The following is a 27,983-nucleotide window of genomic DNA, read 5'->3' on the forward strand; positions in this document are numbered from 1 at the left end:
GAGAGAGAGAGAGAGAGAGAGAGAGAGAGAGAAACAAAATGAGTTCGAGAGTAAGATAAACACACAAAACCCAAATTCCAAACTATATATATATACTTTCTAATATTTTCGAAAAATTGCTGATCTAACCATCTCATCCCGCGCAAGGCGCGGGTTACTACCTAGTTTACCATTATTAGAGGTTATGAAACCGGTTTCATATTAACAATTACATACTCCGGTTATGCTCACTTGGTTATTAGACTCGGTTTAAATAGGGTTAGTTTTTATGGTTTATGTTTAGATCCTTTATACTCAAAACAATTGCTCACTCTTTGCAACCCTAGAATCTGAAATCATCAGAGCAAATATTCTCCAATCCTTCATTTAGAATCCACCTAATATTTGTCAGTTTTGTTTTAATCGATCATTTGATTAACCATTTATTATAACCTTCACTAAACCAAACTGAGCCATTTTTAAGAGGTTCTCGTTTTGTGAAAAACTATTCAAATGTCATCAACATGTGATCCAGAACCCCCAAAGTTTTCTCATAAATGATTCGAAGAAACATCTAAAATGGCAACGGAACCTTAATAAATAAATAATTGATTAATGCGATGTGAGAGTGAGAGCATTACGAAGGTTTTGGTAGATCTGATCCAGTCAATATCCAACGATATGAACACCATTGGACGTGGCTGATGTTTAACCTAATCAAGTTTTTATACATATGTATTACTATAATCTAACCAATGATAACTTGATTGTGGTTTTATATGGACATGGAAAGGTGAACAACCAAACTTAGGCTTCCAGTTACTTCTATTAGGAAGATTCGTCACTGGTCTTAGATTTTGCTAATTTTGATTGTAACTTTAAACTAGATTAAACAAACATAAATTCATAAAAAATGACTGAAACATTCTCTAAATGGCTGGTGATGGTGTAAAACAGATAACAATCAACTATCGGAATGGGATCATGCATTCCTTAATACTCGTCCAGAAGACTCTGTCTAAGAAAATTGGATAAAGGAAAGTTATCACTATCCAATAACTGCTCATGCCCGCTAAAATATTATTTTATTGGTCAAAGAAGGGCAGAATTGCAAATCATTTCACCAATTCACAGGTTATGTGATCCAATAATCATTGCAAGTATAAATAACCATTGGACAATAATCATTTCCAAGAACCACCCAAGGCAATACTCTAAATCACTGTAGCCCTTTCTGTTTTATTTTCTAATTAATGAGCATATTCTATGTACATGTATATTTTATTACTTATTCGACTGACATAATTTCCGATTGTGTAATGTGAAACAACATATTATAAGATGGTAAAGAGAAATAGGCATGCTGAAACAAATATGCATAATCAATTTATTCCTCAATACAAAACAACTCTACTTTAGTTATTGGATTGTGATTTGTGCAATTCTAGTTTGTATACAATGGTGTAGTATTCTAATACAAAATTTAGATGATGACAATAGTAAAAAGTTGGTTAAATAGCTATTTAACAGTTTAGGAGAGTTTTGAACACTGACAATTTTATGAAATTTATATTGTTAAGTTGTAACTGGATAAATTATATTGGGCCACAAGAGGCATTTCAATTTTTGGGTAAGGCCGTAAGGCTAGTTGGGTTTTTCTACAAGTGTGTGGTTACATCGAATATTTATTTACTAGGTGATTTTCCCGTGCTCATGCACGGATACGAATATTTATAAATTAAATATGTTACAATAGTTGATTGTTATTTAATTTTAGTTTTGGATTAATTTATAATTTGTATGATAATTTATACTAATAATATAATATTATTGTAATCAGACATATGATTTTAAATAAGTTATCATTTGGGTATATTGGATTGCATCATTCAATTTCTCTAAACTCAACTGATATTTTTATTTTAAATATATGAAAATTATAATTATTTGCATTTACGTTTGTTGTTATGTTAGATATGTAAATACATTTTAAGAAGTTATTTATAACTAAGATATATTATGCTTAGAATGAAGTAAAAATAAACTAAATATTTGATTCCAAATTACAAAAATTAAATTATATGTTGATTTTTTAAAATAAAATATTAGAAAGTAAAAAGATAATCAATAGAAGGTTAATTTCATAAGTAACTAATACATTTTTGGAAGCTCCTGAACACATATCAATATTTTTTGTGATTGTATTTTAGAAATCATATTATATAAGTAAAATATAATTTATAGATTACGAAATCACATTATATACAAATATATATTTTCATCTAAGAAAATATAGATATAAAGCAATATTTTATTACTTCAAAAGTATATTTTATGTTATTTAAAATAATTTTAAATGGAATATTTCCATTTTGTGAAATTTCCTTTTTAATGAAATCATATTATATAAACATATATTTTCATTTTTATTTTTTGTTTTTTTTAACTTGATAAATGTTTCCTTTTTTATTATATATGTTATTTGGAAAATTTAAAAAGAAACTAAATAAAAGTTTCAATAATAGTATTTAAATGTAAATTTTTAATTCATTAAGGGTATCAATGTAATCAACCACCGTGAAAGTTAATATGAGCGCGACACATAGGAAACTGACTTCTCAAATAATATTATAGAGATGCGACATGTTCCATATTTATATTTTGAGATTCTAAATGGTAATTACAGAAAAGTAGTAAATTATGCGTATATGATTTGATTGAATACATGTTTTCTCTTCTTAAAACATACTCGATAGTTTTTTCTTTTTTTTTGCTAAAGAACATACTCGATAGTTATAGGCTTTTAGTTATAATCAAAAGAATACATCGTGGTTACAATGAAACTGTACATTCAAAAATTTAGCACGTCTTTAAACGTCGAAAACATCTATGCATAAAAAAGAAAACAAACATCTATGCATAAAAGACGCTGCATAACTGAAAATTACAGTACCACTTGAATTTAAGAACTTTCACGTGACACACTGTTCGTTTGCTTCTAGAAGGATATAGCAGTATGCATTTTTTTTTTTTTTTTAAATAAACCTTCATTTTATTTATTTAATAAAACTCCAAAAACGTACAAAGAAACTAGCAAAGACACAAAAAGCTAAGGGCATGATTATCGGGGTCCCTAACCCCAGTCCTTAAGTTATTTTGGTTAAAAGAAAAAGAAAAAATACATAATTACACAAGGACGTGTCTTAATTAAGAGTCGTCCTTCACCGTTTTGTCTCTTCTCTCTCTCTCTCCGTGGCTCTCGTCTCCATCCTCTCCTCTCCATCCTCTCTTCAATCCAAAGGTTAAGCTTCTATTTCTGTTCGATCCATTGTTAATTCTCTTCTCTTCTCTTCTCCACACTCTTCAGGTCTCTCTCTCTCTTACTAATCAATCGCTCTTCAATTTGAGTTTTTTTGTTTAAAAATTGAAACTTTTTTCGTCTGGTTTCTTTATTGATCAGGTGAGCAAGCATGTCTACCTCATGATAAGGGTGGAGGAGCTGCCAAATCAGTGGTCAGGTTGATACTCAGCTACAAATTAGTGGAACAATGTTGCAGCCAACTATATCAGGAAATATTAAATTAAGCCATGGGGAAGCTTATCTACCTCATGATAAGGGTGGAGGAGCTGCCCCTCTCAACAGATTGGCAGCCAATCAATCAAGGATTCCAGGTGCTTCTATTAATCAAGCAGTTGCTTCACGATATTTTGCTCGATTTTTTGGTACAGAACCTGCTTCGTCAAGGATGAAGTTCTCCCAGACAACTGGTAACTTATATGCCTCCCCCTCCACTACTAGCAAATAATCTTGTTTGGAGTTATTTTGAAATCATCTCTTCTGATTGTTTTACCTGGAACAGGTGAATCAAATGATGTTGAAGGAGATTGAAGAAGTGAGGATGAAACCAAATATGGATATCCGTCTGAGTGATCTGAAACTTGTTTTGGGACCAGAGTTGAGGGTAGTGTATCCTTTAATCCTTAATTTTGCTATTAGTGGTGAGCTTGAGCTTGATGGCATGGCTCATCCCAAATATCTAAAACCAAAGGGTTTCCTCACATTCGAGAATGGAGATGTCAATCTTGTGGCTACTCATGTTTTTTATCTGATATCTCTGTTTCCATCTTTTCTTGCATAGGTTGACACAAAGCTCTCTATCTATTTTTGTTTTCTAAAACACAGGTACGCATGAAAAGGGAGCACCTCAATGTTGCAAAGTTTGAGCCTGAACATGGACTAGATCCTCTGTTAGATTTAGCTTTAGTTGGTTCAGAATGGCAATTCAGGATCCAGAGTCGCGCCAGTAATTGGCAGGACAAACTTGTGGTGACTTCAACTCGTTCTGTGGAACAGGATGCCCTCTCACCGTCCGAGGTAGATTTTGAAGTCAAAACCGTAGCTGAAAGTTTTGATTTGAATCCTCCGTTTTGCAAAATCACTTGTTTCACAGGCTGCAAAGTTTGTTTTTGTCTTTGTTTAGTTCAGTTGTACAATATATTTTATTAAGAGACAATATAAAGTTTTTACCAATAATCTACATATTTGAGATTGTCCTTGCATTTGTCTCTTAGCATCAAAATACTAATAAAATAACTTAAGGACTCAAAAATTAGTCCTACCAATAATCCTGCTCTAATAAACTAAAGCCCAACACAAGGCGAAAACAAAAAAATTATTAACCCACAAAAGAAGCTAGCCAAACCGCCAGAACTAAAGGCTGACCAACCGGAACCAATTGTCGACGAGCAATGGGATCCAACCTAAGCTTAATCATCTGTTTAATCTCTGAAATCAACAGACCTGAAGACTTCTCTACTGCCGAATGAATCCTCTGATTTCTCTCTTTCCAAATCAAGTAAAGAACCGTCTGATGAAGAAGCCTAACAATCAAGATCACATTTTTATCCCTTGACGGAGCTACTAACCATCTCAACACATCTTCAAAAGCTGTAGGAGGAGACACATTAAGCCGAGACATAAAATAGGACCAAACTCGATCACTGAAAGAGCAATCAAAGAACAAATGTTGACGGTTCTCTTCATGACCAGAACAGAGAACACAATTTGGTGGAACCGACAGTCCCCACCGCAAAAAAGCAGTAAGCAATTTTATATATTAAGTCTCAACAAATTAAGACAAAATACGAAAATAATTTATTAGGAGAGGATCTAACATGAGCAACATGAGTTATTTTTTTTTCGTTTCCACAATCTAGCGGGGTCGTACTTTTGTCGCCTCTAGGCCCCAATAAACCTAAATATGACGTGGGAGTTATAATTATGGTTATCATTTATCAACAAAGTCATGCAAATAATATTGGGAAAATTGCTAAAACGGAACAAAAATTCAGCATGGTTGTCCCTATAGTATAAAACCATCATTTAGTTGTCCCTTTAGTATAATTTTTTTCATAATCCCAAAAATAACCCTTGATTAATCTAATTAAACATATTAAACTAATATAATTGTAATAAAAACGTTTTTAAAATGTAAAAAAAAATAAAAACTTTTTAAAACTTTTTAATAAAAATAAAATTCGTAAAATTTATAAAATAAAAATAATTTACAAATTTCTTTAATAAAAAACGTTAAATCAACCTAATAAAAAACAGTTTACAAAATTTTATTTTTTATAAAAAGTTTAAAATGTATGTAAACTTTTTAATTTTATCAAAATTTTTAATAAAAAAAATTAAAATGTATTTCTATAAAGTTTGTTTAAACTTTTTTATTAAAAACTTTTTGTAAAGTTTTATTTTTATTTTTATAAAGTTTACAAATTTTATAAAGTTTGTTTAAAGTTTTTATTAAACACATTCAACTAAAAGAATTTAAAAAAAAATTAATTAAAAACGTTTTAAAAAGGGAAGATAAAATAAAACTTTTAATTTTTTTTTAATAAAATTAAATTTGTAAAAGTAAAAATAATTTACAAAAAGTTTAATAAAAACGTTAAATAAACTTATTAAAAACATTTTACAAAGTTTTATTTTTATAAAAAGTTTAAAACGTTTTTAATTAAACTTTAATTAAATAAATTTTTTAAACTTTATAAAAATAAAAATAAAACTTTACAAAAAGTTTTAATAAAAACTTTAAAATAACTTTATTAAAAAACATTTTAGAAATTTTTATTTTATAAAAAGTTTAAAATGTTTGTAAGCTTTTTAATTTTATCGAACTTTTTAATAAAAATAAAACTTTTAAAATTTGTTTTTAATAAAACTAAAACTTTTAAAAATGTTTTTAATAAAAATAAAATTTGTAAACTTTATAAAAATAAAAATAAAACTTAACAAAAATAAAACTTTAAAAATGTTGTATAGGTATGTATCATATAGAACAAGAGTTTATGAAAAAAAATCAAAAGAAAAAGTATGGGAAAACCATAGATTAATGAAGAAGATAAGGGAAAATCATTTTTTTTTAAATTTTGACAAGTAAAATCGAAAAATAACACATTTTAGGAAGTTAGAATATTTTTAGGAGATTTTTAGAATATTTCCTTAACTGAAACTTTCATTAATTTTCGCAAAAATCAGGTAATTTTATCCGTAGAAAGCGCCTTCTAAAAGTTTAGAAGATTGACAAAAATCCAGAACACGCTTTCTACTTTTAGTAGATGTAAGAGTACATTTTAGAAAACACATTCCGCGAATTTTAGAATACTTAATAAAAATAGAAGATGCATCTGGACGAAAAGTAGATAGCTTTAGGATTAGTAGAATGCACATTCTACTTATTTAGAAATTTAGTAAATAGTAGAATGTACATTCTAAAAATAGTAGATGAACGTGTTTATTTTAGAAATCGTTTTCTACTATATCATTTTCCGTAGAAGGCACATTCTACCTTTAGTAGAACATATTTTCAAATTTTTATTTATCAACTTTATGAAAAGAAAAAAAATATCAGCTTGTGTATATGGGTGTTTTATTAATTGTTTATATTTTAATATATTTTTTTATTCACAAAACTATTTATTTTATTAGTTTTCAGAAATATAAAGGGTAAAAAAGAGAAAAATTGGACAAAAAGAGATTTATACCAAATGGACAACACCCTTGTTTTTTTGTTCTCTATTGGCAATTTTCCCAATAATATTCAACTTAAGAAAATTATGCATGCTTTTGTCCCAATAATGCTTCCAAGTTCCATCTCACCATGTCTAACATTCAATCCTATTTTTCTTCATGTAACATGCATGAGTTGAATGGGCTTATGTCAAACCATAGAAATAAAAGAAGATTGTGTGGACATATACAAATGCATTAGTGTCGTACCACAATTTTTGATATCAGAATTTTTTTTTTTTGGTAAAATAGTTTTTTTTTGTTTCCGTGACCACACAGCTGAATATAGGTACACTATCGTAATGTTACTATATTAGAATGATCGATAAAAAGAGGACTCGAGATGTATTCTTATAATCAGGTTGGCTTCCTCATTTATTAACTCGGAATCTCTCAACTGAGTACTTGAAAGAACTCTAAAAAGTGATGGCTATGTTTGGTTCACATCGAAGAAATCATCTTTCATTGGCCATGTTAGCGTGTTGTATAAAATCAGTCATTTTGTGGGCCAGATGATATAATCACTAATGGATGCATTCTAATTATTATTACTTTTGTCAAATTGGATGCATTCCATCAAATTAGACTAGAAATGTATTTACAAACCGACATCAGTATATTATAAGCAAATTACAACGTCAGTCATACAAACAAAAACTTAATTTTAACCTGGGCGTAATTCATATTAGATTTTTTTCTTGATTACTTTGGCAGTGCAACTGGAAAGGGGTGTATTGCAAGTTCTCAAAAACATGTTATAAATAAATTTGTAGATGCCGCCAAAAAAGAATTGTAAATAATCATAAGATTAACGAGTATATATTATTATTTCACTGGCTAAAATAGGATTCACAAGGTAGAAAAAACACGTAGATCCTACGTAACACGGAGCCAACGCTATATCACATTAATCCACGTCCGTGTCAGCTAATTACCAATATTAATTACATGCGTTAAGCTCATAATTATCGCTTCCTATTTAAAACACGGTCACCGAGTCAACTCGCTACCAGCACTGATCAGTTTCCCAGTTCCGACCAACGTAACTTCCCATCCCGGAGGTTCCGACGGTCAAAGGACGGCTCCTCCGGAACATCCTGCGATCGTAAACAGAGCGTTTCTCAGGATCAGAAAGCGTACAGTAGGCGGCGTGGATCTTCATGAACTCGTCCGCCGAAGAAGAAGAGTTCGTCCTGTCAGTTGCCGCCACGTCGGGGTGGAAGATCCTGGCCAGTCGCCGGTAAGAAGATTTGATGTCCTGGGGGCTCGCGCCGTGGGGAACCTCAAGAACATCGTAGAGAGAAGCGGTGGCCGTCGTCGTCAGTCGCCGCGGGAGATGATGCAGTCTTGGGGAGTCCTCAGCGCAGGTGTAGGAGTGGGAGGTGGAGGCGAGAGGAGGCGAGATCCGAGTTGCGCGAGACGGCGGAGATACGGGGGAGAGAGGCGGAGAGGAAAGGAATGTATGAGCGAAAGAAGTTGGAGAAGAAGGAGAAAACATTTTCGCTATGAAACGGTTGCGTTTTGCCTTTGTTGTTCTTGTTTGAGAGAGGGAAAGTAAGACTATAAGAAGTAGTGGAAGGATCTATTTATAGGGGAAGAACCGATTGTTTATTTAATACTTAGTGTTTTTAATTACATGCTACATAAAGGTTAAGTGGCTTGTTAAAATACTAACAGACATAGGGCAAGTATGATCATAAGACGGATCGGGTGAAGTAGAGTTACTCGGTCGGATCCTCTGGAGCTTATCGAGTTGGAATTATTGCAGTAGAGATAAGAATGTACGTTTTGTTCCAAAAAAAAAAAGAATGTACGTAAGATCGCTGTGGCTGTAATTGTCATATTAACAAATAAGATAAAAAGTAATATGATCTTTAATAAACTGAAGAGTCATAAAATTGCCTGAAAACAGATTTTAAACTATGGTTTTAGTGATATATTTTAATTTAAATAAAATTCTAAAATTTCTTGTGTTATATATAGTGCAGGTGGACAAACTTTCATAGAATTTAGTCGGTTAGAGTTTGTCCCGTTGAATACTCTATATTCCTGACTGCTTTTTTTTCATATTCCTGACTGCTTACTTGTATGGAGACGTTATTTCGACCATACATTGTTTGCAGGATATTGAGAAGACAGAAATAGATTTTAAGAAGGTAGATGAAAAGTCTTACTATACATCTAACTAAGGTTTGCCTCCCACCATACAAACATATAAGTGTTAGATATTTTTCGCGATTTTCCTATTATCCGTGTAGAAATGTCTCTTTACTAGATTACACGAGAAAATAAAATCGAGTACTAGTATGCATACAATATTCTCAGATTTATTAACGAGAGAGATTATGGTTGTCTCATTCAATGAAAAATCGGCTATTTTATTACTAATTATTCGTTGAAGAAAAGTAGACTGAATTATTTTATTTCTTTTGTGTATTCTTTAGGAGGAGGAGGTAGTTCATAAGAACCGGAATCATTAACCTCATTTTTATAAGTGTCAAATCATCGAATTTTGACTTAACCTAAGCTTTTGAAAGTTAATATGAATGATAACTTTTGAAAGAACAAACTCATTTCACGTGGAAGTTTGAGTAAATCCATCAGTGATAGATTATCTAGTAACCAAATGATCCAAAATAAGTGCTATTTAAATTGATAGTTTCAAGATAATCACAAGTTTAAGTTGTTGTCAAAACCATTACTTTGATATGTCTTAAACGGATCAACTTATGAAAACTCCTGCCCAATTAAATCTTCCTTACGCCTTTTGCAAGTTGATCTCGTAAAGAATGAACCATATTTGGATCTAGAAAATGGTGATTGAGTGATTGTTTTAAGCAAACTATTGTAATCAAATATAGGATCTCAACTTCTCCAGCCACGTGCTTGATAATCTTTGATACCCCAACACAAGTGCTATAGCTTGCTATCAAAATCCAATTGGTGTGGTGTGGTGAGTGCCGGTCGAATCAATTCTTTTTGATAAAACTTATCTAAAACTTGTGGATCATACTCATTCAGTCTATTTTTTTAACCTTTAAGCTTAACTGTGAAGGATGATCAACACGTTTAACAAAAACTAAAGCACATTGTTCCGGTTTTGAAATTAATCAAAAAAGTATCATCTTCAAAATTTTTGAAATTTTAAAAGCCAAATAAGTACCGGCTTTACACATATGCTGGGACATTTGCACCAGGTCCTTCATTTTTTCCGATATTTTCTTTAAGGAATATGGTCTTGTTTTGCAAAAAAACATATATAATTAGGGTCCTAATTTTTAGATTTATAAGAATATAACAATAATTATGAGAGAAAAAATTTGAGCACAAGGTCCATTTACTAAATAAGCAGGCCATGAACATAACTATGCTACTTTGTATAAAACAATCGTAAGTGACGTCAGAAGAATGACACCATTTCGTGGGTGACACATTTCCTTCTATTACTAGGGCATGATTAATCCAGGTGGATGACACATTCCCTTAACTCATGATTTTACATATTTTCATTTTTTTATATATTTTTCGGTTAAGAAACAGCTATTATGTATCTTATTTAAAAAAAATTCTTAGATTTTCTTATTTAAAATCTAAAAAATGTTAAAAACTATCTTTTAACCGAAATTAAAAATCCAATTAAGAGACTGAGATTAACCATGGTCTAAACTTTTCTTTGTGCTTTCTGGTCATCTTCCATTTATATAAATTAAAATAATACATAGCTACATTACACATACATGCGTATATGTATTCCATGTGAATTAAGTAATATGGCTTATTATTATATTTCTGCAACTTAGTATATTACCATATGGATATTTAGCAGTGAACAGCGTTACAAAACTAAAAGTTAACTACAGTAAAACCTCTATAAATTAATAATGTTGGGACTTTGAAATTTTATTAATTTATAGAGATATTAATTTACAAAAGTTTTCTTATTTAGATTTTTTATTTTTGGATATATTTATTCTCAGATAAGAAAATTATTCTATTTTAGTGTATATAAAATAACTTATTTTTTTGAAAGTTAACATTTATATTAACTTTACTATATTAAATGATGTATATAATATATACTGCATAGAACTTAAATGTGGTTTTAGATATAATATTACTAAATCTCACCAAAATATATTAAGTGTTAAGGAAATATAAAGATAATTTTATTATAAATGTAAAACAAACAATATAACAATAGGTTGTTACTTATATAAAATTGTATATATATATATATATACATTATTAATTTATACTTTAAACGGGACTATATATTTACATAGAATTTTCTAAAAAGTTATTATCTTATTATTTTATTGATTTGTGTCAAATTTTAAATCAGCTCAAGTTGGAATCGACAAAAAGTTTTAATTTATAGAAATTATTAATTTATAGAGTATTAATTTATAGAGGTTCTACTGTAATTAATTAATTAATCACTGAAAGAAGCGATTACATTATAAAATGATGGAGACAGGAACGTGAGAGAAGCTAAATCCAGCAACGTTACACATTGGTCAAAAAGACTCTAGAGATAGAAACAATAACTATATACCGACATCGATAAGGTTCTACACGGGTGTACCTTAGTTCAGTAGATTCAATCCCTCGTTCTGACTACTAAAACCATTCACATTATCATCACTGTTTTACTTGTCTCGGAATTTTGCCCATATTAGAATAAGTATAACCACAGCTTTGTGACATAAGAATTTCTATGCCCTTTGCAGAGAGGTAAGCTTGTTTTGCATTAGCTTCTGTATACCTGACACCATTAAGACAAAACAGCTTACCTCTGACCGAGTCTCTGACTTGATTAAACGCCCTTTTGCTTTGGTGTTCTTTCTAGAAAACATCATAAAACGAAAGAATACAATAATTAGAAGTTTTTGTCATCAATATTGTTTGCTACCTTAAACATTAGAGAAGTTGACACATGTACTTTCCACCATAGTTTATTAGGAGCACATGGACGCAGTAGTCTCAACAGAGATCTCTAGATAAGAAAGGTAGCCAAGTGGTTAGAAACTCCGAAGCAATCTTTCGTTTACTTTTGGTGCTCTTTTTGAGTCTTGCACTAAAAACTTCTAGGGCGGAAAAGAAAAAGAAAAAATACTTCTTGGACGGACTAAGAGCAACTGCATTGAAGGATCTTAGGAGGGGTTTACACATTTTTTCCAGAAAAAAAAATAATAAAAAATTATAGATCTGATGAACCTGTGTCGTTGAAGTTCATTGGGAAGGAACGATATCATAACTGTTTCGTGGGCCCCACGACACGTGGTAGCCCACGATTGGTTCAATTTTTTTTTTTTTTAGAAAAAGAAAATCAAATAGGAAAAAAATAATAATAAAAAATATATTTTTAACCTCCCTTGTAGGTTCATTGATGCTGATGCCCTAATAACGATTTATAAACCCACCGAGAGTGGCTGTTTTAGTATTTAGGGCCTGACTGGTGTAACCGCAGCGGTTGCGGTTGCGGTTGCAGGAGTTTGCGGGTGCGGGTGGTTGCGGTTTTAAGCGTTTTTTAGAGATTTGTACGACTGGTACAGCTGTTAGAAATTGTTGCGTTTGCGGGACTCTTATGACTGGTAAACTACCAAACGCAACATCTGTTAAATAATAATTTAACAATATTTACATTTTATGTAATTATAAAAATATTAAAATCATAATAATATGATAAATATAAAATTTATATTTATAAAATCATATTATTCAATTTTAAAAATTTATAGAAAATATTTTAGTTTTGAATTTTTATAATATAAATTGAAATATAATATGAATACATTTTACAATTTCTATTATTTCAATTGAAAAATTTTATTGGATATTTTTAGTATTATTTTTATTTATTCTGTTTTTAAAGAAAAAAAAATTTACCCTCCCGCAACCGCCTGCAACCGCAAACGCTAGCTGGAACCAGCTTTTGATTTTAAAAGGTTAGGAGCGGTTTGAAGCGATTTGTAGCGTTTTCTGTGATTGTTTCGAAACGCCAACAACCGCTATGAACCGCAAAAGCTGCGTTTGCGGGTGGTAGCGGGAAAACCAGTCATCACCTTACTTACTCATAAAACGTCAACAACACACCGACAATAACATATATGATCCAATGGGCTCTAAAAGCCCATTGACTAAAATCTAAATAAAGCAATCATATAGTTGATCTATTAGATGCTCACATGCTAAGTTGTTGCTTCTTCGTTGGGCTTGGCACGTCTCTCTCTGAACTTATCAGTTGGAAGATTTCTTACAAACATGACATGTTTGTTCAAATAACATCAAACGCTAGGAGGTTCGACGCCGAAACTACATCGTGTAATATTAGTTTCGTCCAGTGGTTATTCAAACTAGGGAACCTGGCACAATAGCCATGGTCATTTACACTTTCAAATGTAAGAATATAAGAGCATCATTAACCCCCATTGCTTAAAATGGGGTACTTAACATTTTTTTTTTTGTTTTTTTTTGGATTTAAAAAAAAATAAAATAAAATTAATAGATGAACCACTTGCGGACCACCACGTGTCAGTGGAGCCCGCAGAACAGTGCAAACAACAGCAAAATTGAACGCTTATTTAAGCTACTCTTCGTCTTCTGCTCTTTTTCTTTCCTTCTTTTTTTGACTAAAATAATAACAAGCACCCCCTAGAATCTGGGGTTAATGATGCTCTAACAAGTTGAAAGAATGTTAAAGTTGTATACATGAGATATATGTTTTGACTTGGGTAAAACCAAAACTTTCTATTGGTCGTCGAATCAATCATGTCTTCGTTGTAAAGAAAAAAATCAGCGGAAGAACACAAGTAGAAACGATCAAAGTCTTCCATTATTGTGACATCGACAGGCATTGTCTCCTCTAGAAATAATGTAATAAATCATGTTTCGTGTGGTCAATTTCATTCACAGAACATGAAAGTATCCGCCAATTTTAGGCACTTACAAACAGGAAACACTTTGAAATGACTTCTTTAGTCTCTCTAAATCTGGAAGAATGTACACATTCAAATCTTCTACTCCTAAAGAAAGGAGAAACTGGAGTACAATACATATTGTGATACTGACAGTTATCAGATGAGACTCGCATCAAATGTAACTTAAAAACTGCAAAGAGTTGTAATCAGTAGAAAGACTGAAGACAATGCTCTACTCTTGTGGCCTTAGAACGTGGTGGTGGGAGGAAAAAAACTTCTCTCATCATAAATCATCCAAATCAATTTTGTGGCTCTTATGTTATTAGAGGAAATAATATATCATAAGCTTGTGGTGCTAAAGATTTGCTGAGTTGTTATTGTTGGGAGGTAGGGGCCGTGCCTCATGGGAGAGTCACATATTTTCGCGACATGGATCGTACAGTGTTTAAGGGATATTAGCAACTCTAGTGTGACTCTCTTTAGTTGTACTTTTGTGGAACTAACATTTTATATATTTGTCAACTAATTCTATACATTAAACTAAATTTACTTGATGAATAACACAATTGATTACATTTGTCGGAGTTACGCGAGAGTAAATAATATCATGTTGTACACTTTATATATTTGCTTATATATTTATAGAAAACATTTATATTTATATGAACAATTTATAGATTTGTTAGAATACATATATATATATATATATATATATATATATATATATATTATGTTAATTTTTTATTTGGTTACTAAGGTATGATTCCCATATTGAGATGAATTCTTTAGCTAAGTACGTTTTAATCAGAGTAATTCTCTTAGATAACACTTTTTAAGTTTTTGTTATAAAAATAATTCTCAAAAAAATAAAATAACCAAAATAGTTTAAAAAAAAAAAAATTAATATTTATTTTTTATTTTTAAAAATTTGAATTCATCCCTTAAACTTCACTCCTTAACTATAAACCCTAAGTTTTAGATTAGTTAACCCTAGGATATAAATGCATATTTAATCTTTAATAAAATCTATTTTGGTTATTTTCTTCCTTAAAATGCTATTTTGTGAAAAATAAACTTAAAATGGCTATCTAAGGAAATTTTTCTTTTAATCTCTTCAAATAATCTTATGTATGCAGTTTTTTAGTTTTAAGAAAATGGATGTTAAAAAGGAGGAATAAGAAGATTCTTTAAAATAATATATCTATATTTTTGGAATATATATTTTAGGATTTTTCTTAAGAGAAATCATAGTTCAAAATTCTTTTATGCATTTTGTCGTTAGGAGCTGTCCCTTTTATATTTTTGAAATGGAAAACTGAATTGATGACAAAAAAAAGGAAATGGAGAATTGAATTTTTAAGGAAATTAGGGAAAAACTCTTTCAAAATATATAGTATTAATTAAAATCTTTGTTTTGTACCTTTTGTCGCTAAGAGCTGTCCCTTTGGTAGTTTTGAATATGGATAAAAATGTCTGAAAAAAATCTTTAAATCACCGAAGCCTGATAAGTCAGTTTGCCACTACTTCACATCATAACTGCGTTACCAAATCAACCTCTTTTGTACTATTCTTAAAAGGTTTGAGTGTATTGATTTGTTCTAGACTCGCAAAATTCAACTCTAGTATTGAAAGACTTTCAAATCTTATGAAGATCTTGAATCATGTTAAATAACAAATCAGATCATGAAGATGATGATGAATTGGGTGTGGGGTAAGGAAGACCGTGAAGGATCATGTCTACAAGTTAAAACCACAACAGAAGCGCCAAATCAGGACAGCATGTATTGTTTCATTCGTTATATTTCATTTCCACCTGATTAATACTCTCACTGTCTCCTTCTCCTTTGTCCCTACACACACCATCTCTTCTTTTTGTTTTCATTCAATTTTGTTAAAATTCTATAAATACGACAAAATCAGGCTTAGTTTTTACTTTTCTCCTCTCTTCCCTTTTCGACAACAGTTTCATTTTTAACGTTTTCATATAATTTCAAGAAGATACAAATTTAATTATATATCGCTCTCCTTATATTTCAGATGAAGCCAAACTCTTAACCTTTTTTCTTATTTGTCGACCGCGAGATCTTCTTTCTATTTATCGGTTTTTCTTGAAATATCGTAAAGTCTATAAAACATAATAAATCTATGAAAGGTTTATTTGAAACTTCAAAAAAATCTTAAGAGACTAAAAATTAATTGTAGACTAATATCTTAAACTAACTTTACTAGTTGAAAATGAGATGTATACCGCATGTAACATATATATGCAAGTACCTTATTTCAAGTTTTGAACCAAAATGTTAATCAAAAGAGTTTTTATATATAGCACTAACCAATTGTTCTACTTATTTAAAGTACGATATCGTGTTTGTTTGAATAAGCAGATGAAAAAACATTGACTCCTTCTTGATTACGACTGATACGTACCCTAAGATGATTTTTTTGTTGCTAAAAACGTACCCTAAGATGTTACACTTGTAGTCGAAAGCATCAAATAGAACATGAATATCTAGATGTATGATGAGTAACTAATATTTAGATTTTTTACTGTCTAAAATGTATGTTCCACCGTTACTACTAAATACTTGCAAGACTTCATCTGATTCTTAGATGACAAATTAGTGTAGAGATTGCCAAAATCAGTCCTTTTTTTTGAAACTTCCAAAATGAGTCCTTTTCAACCACCTTTTAATTTTTCCTCTTTGGCAGTTAAATTGGATTTGATTAATGTACTCAAATTTTCGTCGAAGGAAATTTGCAATTATACATTGGGGGTTTTCACAAATCCAAAGTGATATTGTTTGAGGATGCTGATTGATTCATCAGTCATTACATTGAAATAAAATGAATTAAAAAGGTGATCGAAAAGGACAGAAGTACGTGGAACGCAATGCATCAGAGAAACGAGATGGGAACTTGCATGGATTGATAATATCAATTAAACAAAAGATTAGGTTCAAACCTAAGCATTTAATTTGTTTTGATTTTCAAAATTTCAGGGATGATCTATTATATATAGTTTAGCGAGATATTTGATCTTTTCCCATGCATATATTAATTAACTGGATACATAATGCGAATATATATATTAGAAACAACGTTTTTGCAACTGTCAAAAACGCTGAAACAGTTGGATTCTAACCAAATCTACCAAAATCGATGGTAACATAAATTATAACAAAACTTATAAGGTGACTTTCCAATTGGGACAAAAAAAAAATTGGATGACCGACATTTCAACATGTCATATGAACCTGCAATAACCAATATGTTTTTTTTTTAAAGCTAGCAATAACCAATATGTTCTTAATCGAAATTGGTTATCAACTTCAACTAAGAAAATATAAAACCACCGAACTACAATTATTTTGTGTGATTTATTATTTCATATCAATTTGTACATAAATAAAAAGAAATGAAAAATAATCGGCATTAAAGTGTTGGCCACTCTATTTGTAGGAAAAGACATGTGATTTTGCATGTACGTACTTCGGTTCACACCTCACGTATACTTCATCCGTAATCCCTTCCAACGGAATCAATTTATGACAAAACGGGTATATTATTTATATATGTACATATTAGTTGTAATAAACTTGGAAGATTCAGTAGAGACAAAATCTGAAGAAGAGTGTCTATTGAGTGAAGAGGAAACCGGTACCACTTGTATTAAAATTTGGCGTTGTGTCTAGAAAAAAATATACAACAGTGAGACAATGTAGGGCGCTGTTATAGTCCCTACCTTATTACAAGAATTTCAAATTTATTTTTGTATGCATTCTTTTACATTTCCCCTTCTATATATCTTATGGTTATTTTTTTAATCTTTCTCTTGTTTTCTACATCCCTCATGATATATATGTTTTCAAAAAGTTACACAAATTAAAAAATCATTTTATGCTTTTATTTGTTAAATTGATATATTGGTGTAGGAAAGATTTGGAGAATTATTCCTCAGTTCAATTATCCATTGATGGAAAAAGAAAATTAGTATTGGTTACTATTGGCCATATACTTGAACTTGTAAGAAAAACAAAATAATAATATCAAAAACTAGAGTGAGTAAAAATATATTAAAATATTTTTTTATCAAAATATATTAAAAATGTTTGACTTTTGTTTTTGCCATAAAAGTATTTGAATTTAAATGAGTTTTAATCATATAGTGGACCAAAAAAGTATTTTAAGTTTGATGAGATTTTTAGATTTATATTTTACGCGGATTATACAGGTTAATTTACGCGGGTTTGGGTGTGCGTTGATATGAATATGATTGATCACCAAGGGAAACAGTTCATGTGTTTCTGCATGAATTAGTCGTTATTATGTATATAATACATGTAACCTAGTCACAAATCTTCTCAAAGTCATAAGTAAACCTAAAAAACCTATGTAAAAAGGAAAAAAATATCTACACATATAAGATTTTTCTTATAAATTTAGTAATCTCTTCAAGTTTCTCTCTCTTATTGTGCCCTTATATACCCCTTCATACCCACCCACCACCTTCACATCCACACCTTTCTTCAAAGATACCAAACTCTCTCTTCTCTCCTTTCTCTCTCTAGACAAGTTAGGTTTCAATAAGCTCAAAATCATGGCGATAAAGAAGTCGAACAAAGTGGCAGCAGCGTCTCAAGCGGCGTCTCTAAAGAAGATCTTGAAGAGATGTTCAAGTCTTGGAAAGAAGAATCAAGGTAATTGCTACTTCAACGACGTGCCAAAGGGTCACTTCCCGGTCTACGTTGGTCAGCAACGTAGTCGCTACGTGGTCCCAGTATCATGGCTAGCTCATCCTGAGTTTCAGTCACTCCTCCAACTAGCCGAGGAAGAGTTTGGGTTCGAGCATGACATGGGTCTCACTATCCCTTGTGATGAAGTTGTCTTTCAATCACTCATCTCCATGTTCGGATAGAACTCAGTCTAGAAAGAGACTGATACATTTCCACACTCTAGACTCGGAAGACCAATACATTAAACTTATTAATTATCAAGAAACAAGAATAAGAAATACATAAATATATTATTTAGGTTCTTTTCTATGCTAAGAAGACAGAATCAAATGGCGGGCATTGCGTCGGGTGAAGCATCGACTCGAGATTTGTGGCTTTATTAATATATCTAACAGTTTTTATATAACCACTCTCTTGGATGTATTTTTCCTTCTTATGAATGTTTTTTGGGGTCATGTATATTTGTTTTGAATATTTTGTATATTAGTTTGGTGGGCGACTTTTCCCTTAAGTCAACGTGTGTTGTTGACCGTTGGTTCTTGAGAGGAATAGCTAGTTTTTTTTTGGTATTAATTATGAAAAAATAAAATTTATTTTTCTTGTTTATCGTAGACTTGTTAGTTTTTCATCCGTTAAGTTACAAAAAATGATTGCTACAAAATCTAGTAGAAAGTATTATTAATTAAGGAGTTACTTTTTATGTCTGTATTCAAGCATTTAAAACTATTATAACAACTGGTATTATTTGTTTTCTTTATATTCTATGTGAAAATATTAAAATAAACACACACACAAAGAAAAAAGCACTCCGAAAATCTTTTCATCCTTTTCTTACTGATGATCTTGTCTCAGACAATTGTTTCCACTGTGTATCGACCATAAGTGGCCAAACATTAACGAGTTACCATCTGTGGTTCCAATCTTGTTTATACCAGGCAAAGCGTAAATGATCGGTTCCACAACTCAGTATCTACGAAGCCAGAGTATAAATTAAATTTTAATCCATGATCACTAATCGAACCATCATCAACAAACTCTTGCTCTTTTTTTTTTGAAACACTAATCCATGATTTTCTTCTAAATGAGAAACAAGACTTTTATTGAATCTGAATTTGGTCAAATTCGGTATCGAAAAAAAAAACTCGACAGTGAGTTATTCGAAAACATTTATTGATAAAAAAGGTAACGCTTTATAGACTGAGAGAACTCGTGGACGCCAAGGGTGTCAAACCGAGCTTATGCATCGAACTCATGGTGCCAAGTAAAGCAGAGCCTCGAAGCCGAGTGTGAATGTCGAGCTGATAAAACCGAGCCGAGCTTATTAAGTGAACCAAATCTCTTATTTGATAGGCCTTCCATCTCCTACAACTTTCTTATGTATGTTTTGTTTTTTTTAATTGTAAATTTGTAATATATATTGACTATAAACTGAAGTATTCATGCGGACCGGTTTAGATACAGTTTTGGGTTTGGTTTTTATTTTGGGGTTTCTTAATGAACAATCGCAAAGCTCAATGGGGTTTGACCGTTTGAGCATGACTTATCATATGTTATATTTGTCTCTTTTTTTATTTGCAATCATAAAACTCATAAATATATTCCTAATTCGTAAGCCCGCCTTCAAGATTTGTCAACAAGTGGCGCATACGCATTATTGGGCAGTTAAAAGAGAAATAAATTCTGCTTTTATTATCATTCAATTCGGGTTGGTTAGTATATATCATCATTCAATCAACATGATGAATAGTATATGTTTTCTATCGTAGGTAAATTCTGTCAAGATCGTCTGTGGACATATGTCATAAATCTCTACTTGAGAGGGACCGCTTTTTTAAGTTTTATAATTTTTGCTGAAATATTATATAAAATAACCCATAAGATATCCAATAGACTTCCAATAGACTAAGTACTATTGCTCTCTTTGCAAAATGTATACTGTAAAAAATATGAAGATTAGCTTGATAAGTATATGCATGTTTACATCAATTGTATGCTGGAGAGTCAGTATATATTTTGTATTAGTGTACTCATTTATTTCCATAGTTTATTGTAATTAGAACTGTCACATACTATACATATATCTAAATATATCTAACACTTATCATTATTATACATATCTAATTATTGCTATATTTTATTCGATATTATTTGTTGTTTTTTTTGAAAAAATATTCGATATTATTTGTTATGTTAATTATTTTATTAAGATATTTTGTTGAAACAAGTGGACAATGTGCGGGTGTGTTTGAAAGGCAGAACATGTAAGCCACAATGTCTCTTCTATCTTGACACTTCTCTTCCCTCTTCAATGTAATCCAATGAGCGCACACAGTTATCATATACGTATTCTGGTTTTGAATTAGACGACACAACTAGATTCCAATATCATATTAAGAAGAACACAAAACCAAATAAATGAATGGTTTTTTAGAATAAAAGGATTTTTTTAATAACTAAAGAGGATGTGTTCAAAAAAAAAATCACTAAAGAGGAAGAGGAAAAGCATTTGTCGATACAAACTCTGTCTTACCCATACTCTCAGTCTGCTCGACATTGATGAGCATTATCTGTTTGATCTGTTTTCTGTCCTTTTTCAAACTTGTTGTTTCTTAGTTTTTAAAAAGATCCAATTGGATAGTTACATAACTGTTTTTATGTTGCATGGACTTATTAACGTTACTACTTTTGTTTATTTTGTCTGAAATATTATACTTATACGTATAAAAAATTGTTGGAAATACATATGCAATATATATCAATGCTCTAAAAAACTTGGTTTACATCTCCGGTAAAGTAATTTCATTGATTTCGCATTCATATTAAGAAAGAAATGGATCCAACGCAAAGCATCTAGATGTCATTTACACTATTTATGAGATTGTTGACATTTATATTTACATTTTTTTATATAGTTACTTTTTTTATGTTTTGTTAAAAAGAGAGAGAGTTAATTTCAATGTTTTGCAGTTTGATTTAATCGACAGAATGTCTTAAATTTTATTTAAGTTTTCAGGCTCTTCTCTTCGTTATCATCTCAGCTCCCAAGTATACCATATTAATAAAAGAAAAACTCAAAAAAGTCTCTTTTTTTTTTGTAACGGTAAACTCAAAAAAGTCTGTAAAAGATCTAAAATTTTAAAAGTCCCAATAGAGTTTTGCCATTTAACGAATTTTACACCACGCGTTTATCATTTGTTGACAAATATACATATTTATCAGAGACTGTTATCTTCATCATGATGCTTTCTATGCATTGAGATTTTATGTACAAAAGACAAAAACTAACTCTTGGTTCTTGGTCCTCTCCTTCTCTGTTCAGCTGATCATATGAAACCAAGAACTTCATACATAGCCAAAGCCCTTTGCCACAGATTACTCCAGCCAAAGTTTTGAAGTTGTTGTGTTTGTATCTCATTGTTTGTTGATAGGAATTGCTGAAACTTGTTCAGATACTATGGTTGGTTCATGAGCAAAGAGAAAATGCATTGATGAAAGTGAGCAGAGTGAAATGTACTTATGATAAACATGTGTTGATCAATGTATTATCCATCCAAACCGAATAAACAAAAGTTTGGATTCGCTTATCTCTAGAATCCACACGTTATGCTGCTTTTACATAATCCATCAAAAACCATTTTAATTAGTAAAAACTAATCTTTGATGTACCAATAGAGTAGAATGATGTTTCTGCTTTTAACTTAGGGAAGAAAAAAAACATCAGAAGTGAAATCTACTATAGTTCGTCCTTGGTTGGTGTCTCTTGCTCAACGGGTTCGGCTTCAATGTTCAGACCACCAGCCACGTCATCTGATTTCGTCTCAGTAGCCTCCTCACTGGTCTCTGTTTCCTCTGCCTCCACTTCCTCTTCGGCAACTGCATCAGGGCTCATCTTCAGGCTGCTCTTGACGGAGTTGTATATACGACCCGCAAAGTCTTTTGGGTCGTTGAGTATGAATCCACTCTCGATCAAAGCCTTTCTGGTAGATGAGCTGTGCTGTTTCTTTCACACTCTGATCCTGAGAGAACTTTTGTCTCAGTCAAAACTGATTTAAACCAATAGACAGAAAGAAAATGAATAGGTCTTAATGTTTGGTTTACCTCTGGGTCGCTTCCTTCAGCTCCATGACTTTTGAGTCTTACACCTACAGTGTGCAACAAGTATAATTTGTTCACGCATTATTTTCACCTTTGCGAGAGAGTGGTAGAACTTAGTGTACTCTTCCTCCGTCACCTCCTTTGGACTTCTCAGCCATATAGCCTTAACATCATTCATTAACTGTTTCTTTCACCTTCTTGGTTTTCTGTTTTTTCTCACTGTCTTCCTCTTCGGCATCTTCTTCCTTCTCTTCCTCGGTAGAGTTGGTTTTGTTGGAACTCGTTTTTGACGAAATAGTTTTAGACTATTTTCGGTAATTTTTCCGGGCGAAGACGTTCGCCGGATAACTGATTGTTTGACAAACACTATGAATTAGTGTATTCATATGTCAAAAATAGAGTTCATTTGAATGAGAAATGGAGTAATAAAATATATGACTTAAATGTACACATTAGATATTGGGTTTGAATTTGAATTTAAATATGTTAGATAGACTTATGTCTAATAACTTATGGTTTAAATCATATTCATGTTATCTTTTATATTTGTTTAAATATAAAAATGTAAACCCAAAAGTATATTGATGGTTTTTGATTTGGTCAAAACATCTTTATGACTTGAAAAGAAAAAACGTACAAGAGTCATGAATTATGGAATTCAAATTTCATTATGACACTTAATTAGTACGTTTGGTTGACTCCATAATGACATAACGTGCCTTCATTTTTCTGTATAAAAGGAGCACTTGTGTTAACTCATTTGATAGAGATTTACATACAAACAAAGTATAGTAAAAATAATTCTCCCATGTTGAGTAGTGATGTCTCTTATTTTTTTATTTCTTGTGTCTGAGAGTATAACACAAAACTAGTTTCGCCAGGCTTCTGATAGAGTGACGCAAATTCAGAAGATTGTTTGCAGTTGTATCCTGGGACTCATTACGTCATCGAACCGTCGCACTACGGGACATATTTTGAGTTAAGGAAAGAGATAATATCTTGCCTCTGCAGTTGTATCATCTTTTTTCTTACTCTTTGATATAATTTTATCATTTTTATTCTTTACAATATTCAGTAATCCGTAGTTTATAAAATACGGTTCTATCAGTCTTAACTCAAAATATCCGTTTATTGCTTTGCACTAACCGGACTGATTATTGTAAAAAGTATTTTTTTGTAAGGACAGATTAAAAATGCCGGAATGGAATCTGAATTGAAGAAATATATTGATGGAGATCAATTTTTTTTTTCCATCAGATTGTCATCGTCCATGATTTAATATATTTTTCTGTGCTGCTTGAAGTATCTCGTTATTCTCGCTTACATTATTTGTTTTGCAGGATTTGTGGAAATTTTCATTATAAATCATTTTCTGCATTTTTTATGCTTGCTTGTGAATTGCAGGATTCATTGTCTTTTAGCTTTCATAAAACTAATATAGATTTTGTAACGTTTGGTAAACGTTTTTTTTTACTTGGTTAATGGTTGCTTTGACTTGGAAAGCTTCTAAGCTTGAATATTTGACTATGTTTAAAAACTAGTGTCAGATCTATAGGATTATTTCACAATAATCTTCCTGCAATCTTAATTCTGTAGATTTTTTGTTTGTATTATTATACTAACAAAACTGATTATTTTGTGAAGTGTTTTGTCATGAAAACAGGAATTGGAGATTTCATGGTGATAAAGAATCTGTTCATTCCATCAGATTATTTTTGTTGATGATTTCTATGGGGATTAAAATCATTAATTGATGGATCCAGTGGTTACAATCATTTTTTTAATATTAGTCAAAAATGTGACTAGAATAAAACATTTTTAGTCATAGTGCATGTTAATGCTTTGACTTGGTTAAAGACAAATTTATTTGATTTAATTATCAAGAATGCCTAACGTTTTTTTGTTTCATTGTGACAGATTTTCTCTTTATGGTGTAACTTAATTTAATTATTAAGCACATGGATGACCATGAGAAAACAAAAAGGAGTCAAGTTTAAAAAATATGGTGAAAACATATTTATAAACAACATTTTTGATCTTTTGAGATCAAGTTGTATGGATGGAAATAGATTTTGTGAGTCGACGCCTCAAATTAAGTTTGAGAGAGGTCTGCCACATATAAATCATTTGCCATAAGAAATAAAATGTTTGTTGATATTGATCAAAACATTTGTATTTCGTTAATGCTTAAATGCATCTTTTAAAAAGGTTGATCATGCAAAACCAATGAAAATTTTCAGATCAATATGACTGAAACTAACATGTGTATTGTAGTTTCTAAAGTCAATATGGTTGAGAATAATCATAGAAAATTGTGGTTTTGATGGTACAAAAATATCATGTATTGATATGTATATTTGCTATAAAGCAAAAATATATTTTGAAAAAAAAAGCAAAATATATACAAGTTGGATTTCTAAATCAACTTGAGAGAACTATGAAAATAGTTGTATTCAAAATGTGATTTTCCGAGAATGAATTACATTCTAAAGAAAATTGTAACAATTTGAAATTGTTTTTATTATTCATTTAAATCTAAAAGAGTGGTAGATTAACTTTCTAAACTCTTAAGAGATGTTAAATGTAAATATGCATGGTTTTGAGCTATCTTAAGAAATGTGGGGGAAGCTTTGCTTACCAAATAAAGTCATTGGCAAGAGGCCAAATGAACTTTGTGATAGTTATCAAAATATGATTAAAAAAAAACTAGTGTTATACACTGAGTTTTATATATAATGGTTGTTTGTATTTTGGAAAAAAAAAAGATGACAAAAATCATTAGACAATTGATCTCGACTAATTTCAATAGATTATGTTCAATGTGATGACAACCTAGGATCCTGTTATTAAAGGTGTGTCATGAGATCAAATTGTAATATCATCAAGAGGAATGGGTTTAGCCTATGAACTAAGATGAGGTTTGGCGGTAACTCTACTTATCAGATTGGAGATCCCAAGAAATAGGTTCAAGGAGACAACTAAGTCAAACTAAATCTGCCCAAAGCACTGTATGACTTCGGTCTATACCCAGTTCCTAGGATGATTAAACAGTGCTACATGTAAGGAATAGAGGATAAGCATTTGCTTTTAATGATTTGTGCCAATTGTTTTGAGATATGAATGGAGTAGTACATGATACTCCTCTAAACAAAACTAATGGCAAATCACCTTGTGGGTGTGAAATGGGGCCGTTTCTAGGAGAATAAAATGGTTATATTCTCTAAAGTTCACTCATGATTACCAGGAATGTTCACGGCCAAAATGAACACAATAGAGAAATTGGTTTTGTGAGAGAATGAAACTGTGTTTTGGCTATTGTCTAGGTTTACACCAAAGCCCGGGAGGTTCAAGACATCATGGCCACCTCCTGGCCGAGTAAATCCGATAGCTATTAACAATGACTGGTTCAAGGCTGAAAAATTGCTACCAACTCATCATGCAGTGAATTTCTCGTTTGTACTCTCAAAAGTCCTTAGTTGAGTCTTGTTGAGTCTTGTCGAGTCTTGTCTAGGAAGTCAAGTTTGTCGAGTCGTCTAGTGTCTAGAAGAAGCATTTCTATTCATGTGGGGGATTGTTAGAACTCGTTTTTGACGAAATGGTTTTAGACTATTTTCGGTAATTTTTCCGGGCGAAGACGTTCGCCGGATAACTGATTGTTTGACAAACACTATGAATTAGTGTATTCATATGTCAAAAATAGAGTTCATTTGAATGAGAAATAGAATAATAAAATATATGACTTAAATGTACACATTAGATATTGGGTTTGAATTTGGATTTAAATATGTTAGATAGACTTATGTCTAATAACTTATGGTTTAAATCATATTCATGTTATCTTTTATATTTGTTTAAATATAAAAATGTAAACCCAAAAGTATATTGATGGTTTTTGATTTGGTCAAAACATCTTTATGACTTGAAAAGAAAAAACGTACAAGAGTCATGAATTATGGAATTCAAATTTCATTATGACACTTAATTAGTACGTTTGGTTGACTCCATAATGACATAACGTGCCTTCATTTTTCTGTATAAAAGGAGCACTTGTGTTAACTCATTTGATAGAGATTTACATACAAACAAAGTATAGTAAAAATAATTCTCCCATGTTGAGTAGTGATGTCTCTTATTTTTTTATTTCTTGTGTCTGAGAGTATAACACAAAACTAGTTTCGCCAGGCTTCTGATAGAGTGACGCAAATTCAGAAGATTGTTTGCAGTTGTATCCTGGGACTCATTACGTCATCGAACCGTCGCACTACGGGACGTATTTTGAGTTAAGGAAAGAGATAATATCTTGCCTCTGCAGTTGTATCATCTTTTTTCTTACTCTTTGATATAATTTTATCATTTTTATTCTTTACAATATTCAGTAATCCGTAGTTTATAAAATACGGTTCTATCAGGTTTTTTAAACGAAGTTATAATCACAGTGTTTCAATATAACTCACCAGTTTCCTCCTCTTCAGCTGATTCATCTTCCTCAACTGGGACCTCAGTTTCAACCTCTTTGCTAGCCCAGAGGTGGATAGGGAAGTTAATGAATTCAGAATATCTCTTCACCAGATCCTAGTAGTAGACAGCGATGATGATCAGAAGCAACCACGATGAAACAATAAACAGAGAGACTTACTTTCACACTTATTAATTTACTTACTCACCTTGAGTTTACTCTCCTCTAGGTACTCGCCAGCTTCATCCCTAAGATTCTTTAATTAGATCTTCCTTAGTCATCCCAATTCCCCTGTCCCGAATAGAAAGTATTTTCTTGGCTTTGTCTAGCCTAATCTGCAGATCATCACGTTGTTAGAGAACTTAAAAGACCTCTCAAACCCCAAAGTACAAACTACATTCCATCTACCAACCTGGATCTCAAGCTTAGCAGTGTCACCCTCACCCAAAACGTCTTTATCAGTGAGTGCAAGTAACCTAATCTTATCCAAAGCTTGAAAATCTTACAAAAAAACAGACACTAATCAGCTCCCAATAATTCAAACAAGCTATTAAAAGAAAAAACCACGCAGGTTTACTTACATCAGAAGCATTGGAGATCAACTCTCTCAAGAAAATGTCCTTGTTACTGTAGAGAGAGTTGATGATAATGTCCATAAGCCGAGAAACCTCAGCTTGGAACTCAAACCTCAGCTTGGAACACTGTAATTGCATACACTTTGCGCT

The 27,983-nt window shown here is 31.3% G+C and overlaps 2 protein-coding genes and 2 long non-coding RNA genes across 4 annotated transcripts; 2 read left to right on the forward strand and 2 right to left on the reverse strand.

Annotated features, from left to right (window-relative positions):
* The first annotated feature begins 3,135 nt into the window (after positions 1-3,135).
* LOC130498358 (uncharacterized) lies at positions 3,136-4,299 on the forward strand. The gene is made up of 4 exons (XR_008937251.1): positions 3,136-3,280; positions 3,440-3,747; positions 3,840-4,076; positions 4,163-4,299. It is a non-coding gene; the product is annotated as an uncharacterized LOC130498358 (long non-coding RNA).
* A 3,552-nt stretch (positions 4,300-7,851) lies between these two features.
* Positions 7,852-8,841, reverse strand: LOC108819559 (chaperone protein dnaJ 11, chloroplastic). Its single transcript, XM_018592618.2, has one exon. The coding sequence runs from the start codon at positions 8,550-8,552 to the stop codon at positions 8,061-8,063; it is 492 nt and encodes a 163-aa protein (XP_018448120.1). The 5' UTR covers positions 8,553-8,841; the 3' UTR covers positions 7,852-8,060.
* Positions 8,842-18,467: 9,626 nt separating this feature from the next.
* LOC108821140 (protein SMALL AUXIN UP-REGULATED RNA 9) lies at positions 18,468-19,311 on the forward strand. The gene has a single exon (XM_018594191.2). The coding sequence runs from the start codon at positions 18,572-18,574 to the stop codon at positions 18,887-18,889; it is 318 nt and encodes a 105-aa protein (XP_018449693.1). The 5' UTR covers positions 18,468-18,571; the 3' UTR covers positions 18,890-19,311.
* Positions 19,312-26,198: 6,887 nt separating this feature from the next.
* Positions 26,199-27,973, reverse strand: LOC108820565 (uncharacterized). Its single transcript, XR_008938084.1, has 5 exons — positions 27,840-27,973; positions 27,671-27,759; positions 27,467-27,593; positions 27,257-27,374; positions 26,199-26,451 (listed from the first exon to the last, which is right to left on the reverse strand). It is a non-coding gene; the product is annotated as an uncharacterized LOC108820565 (long non-coding RNA).
* Between the last annotated feature and the right edge of the window lie 10 nt (positions 27,974-27,983).

The sequence above is a fragment of the Raphanus sativus genome, chromosome 8, assembly GCF_000801105.2.
Source record: "Raphanus sativus cultivar WK10039 chromosome 8, ASM80110v3, whole genome shotgun sequence".
NCBI lineage: Eukaryota > Viridiplantae > Streptophyta > Magnoliopsida > Brassicales > Brassicaceae > Raphanus > Raphanus sativus.

Coding starts and splice junctions, on each gene's coding strand:
- LOC108819559 (XM_018592618.2), bottom strand. CDS start 8,552: ATGTTTTCTCCTTCTTCTCCAACTTCTTTCGCTCATACATTCCTTTCC.
- LOC108821140 (XM_018594191.2), top strand. CDS start 18,572: ATGGCGATAAAGAAGTCGAACAAAGTGGCAGCAGCGTCTCAAGCGGCG.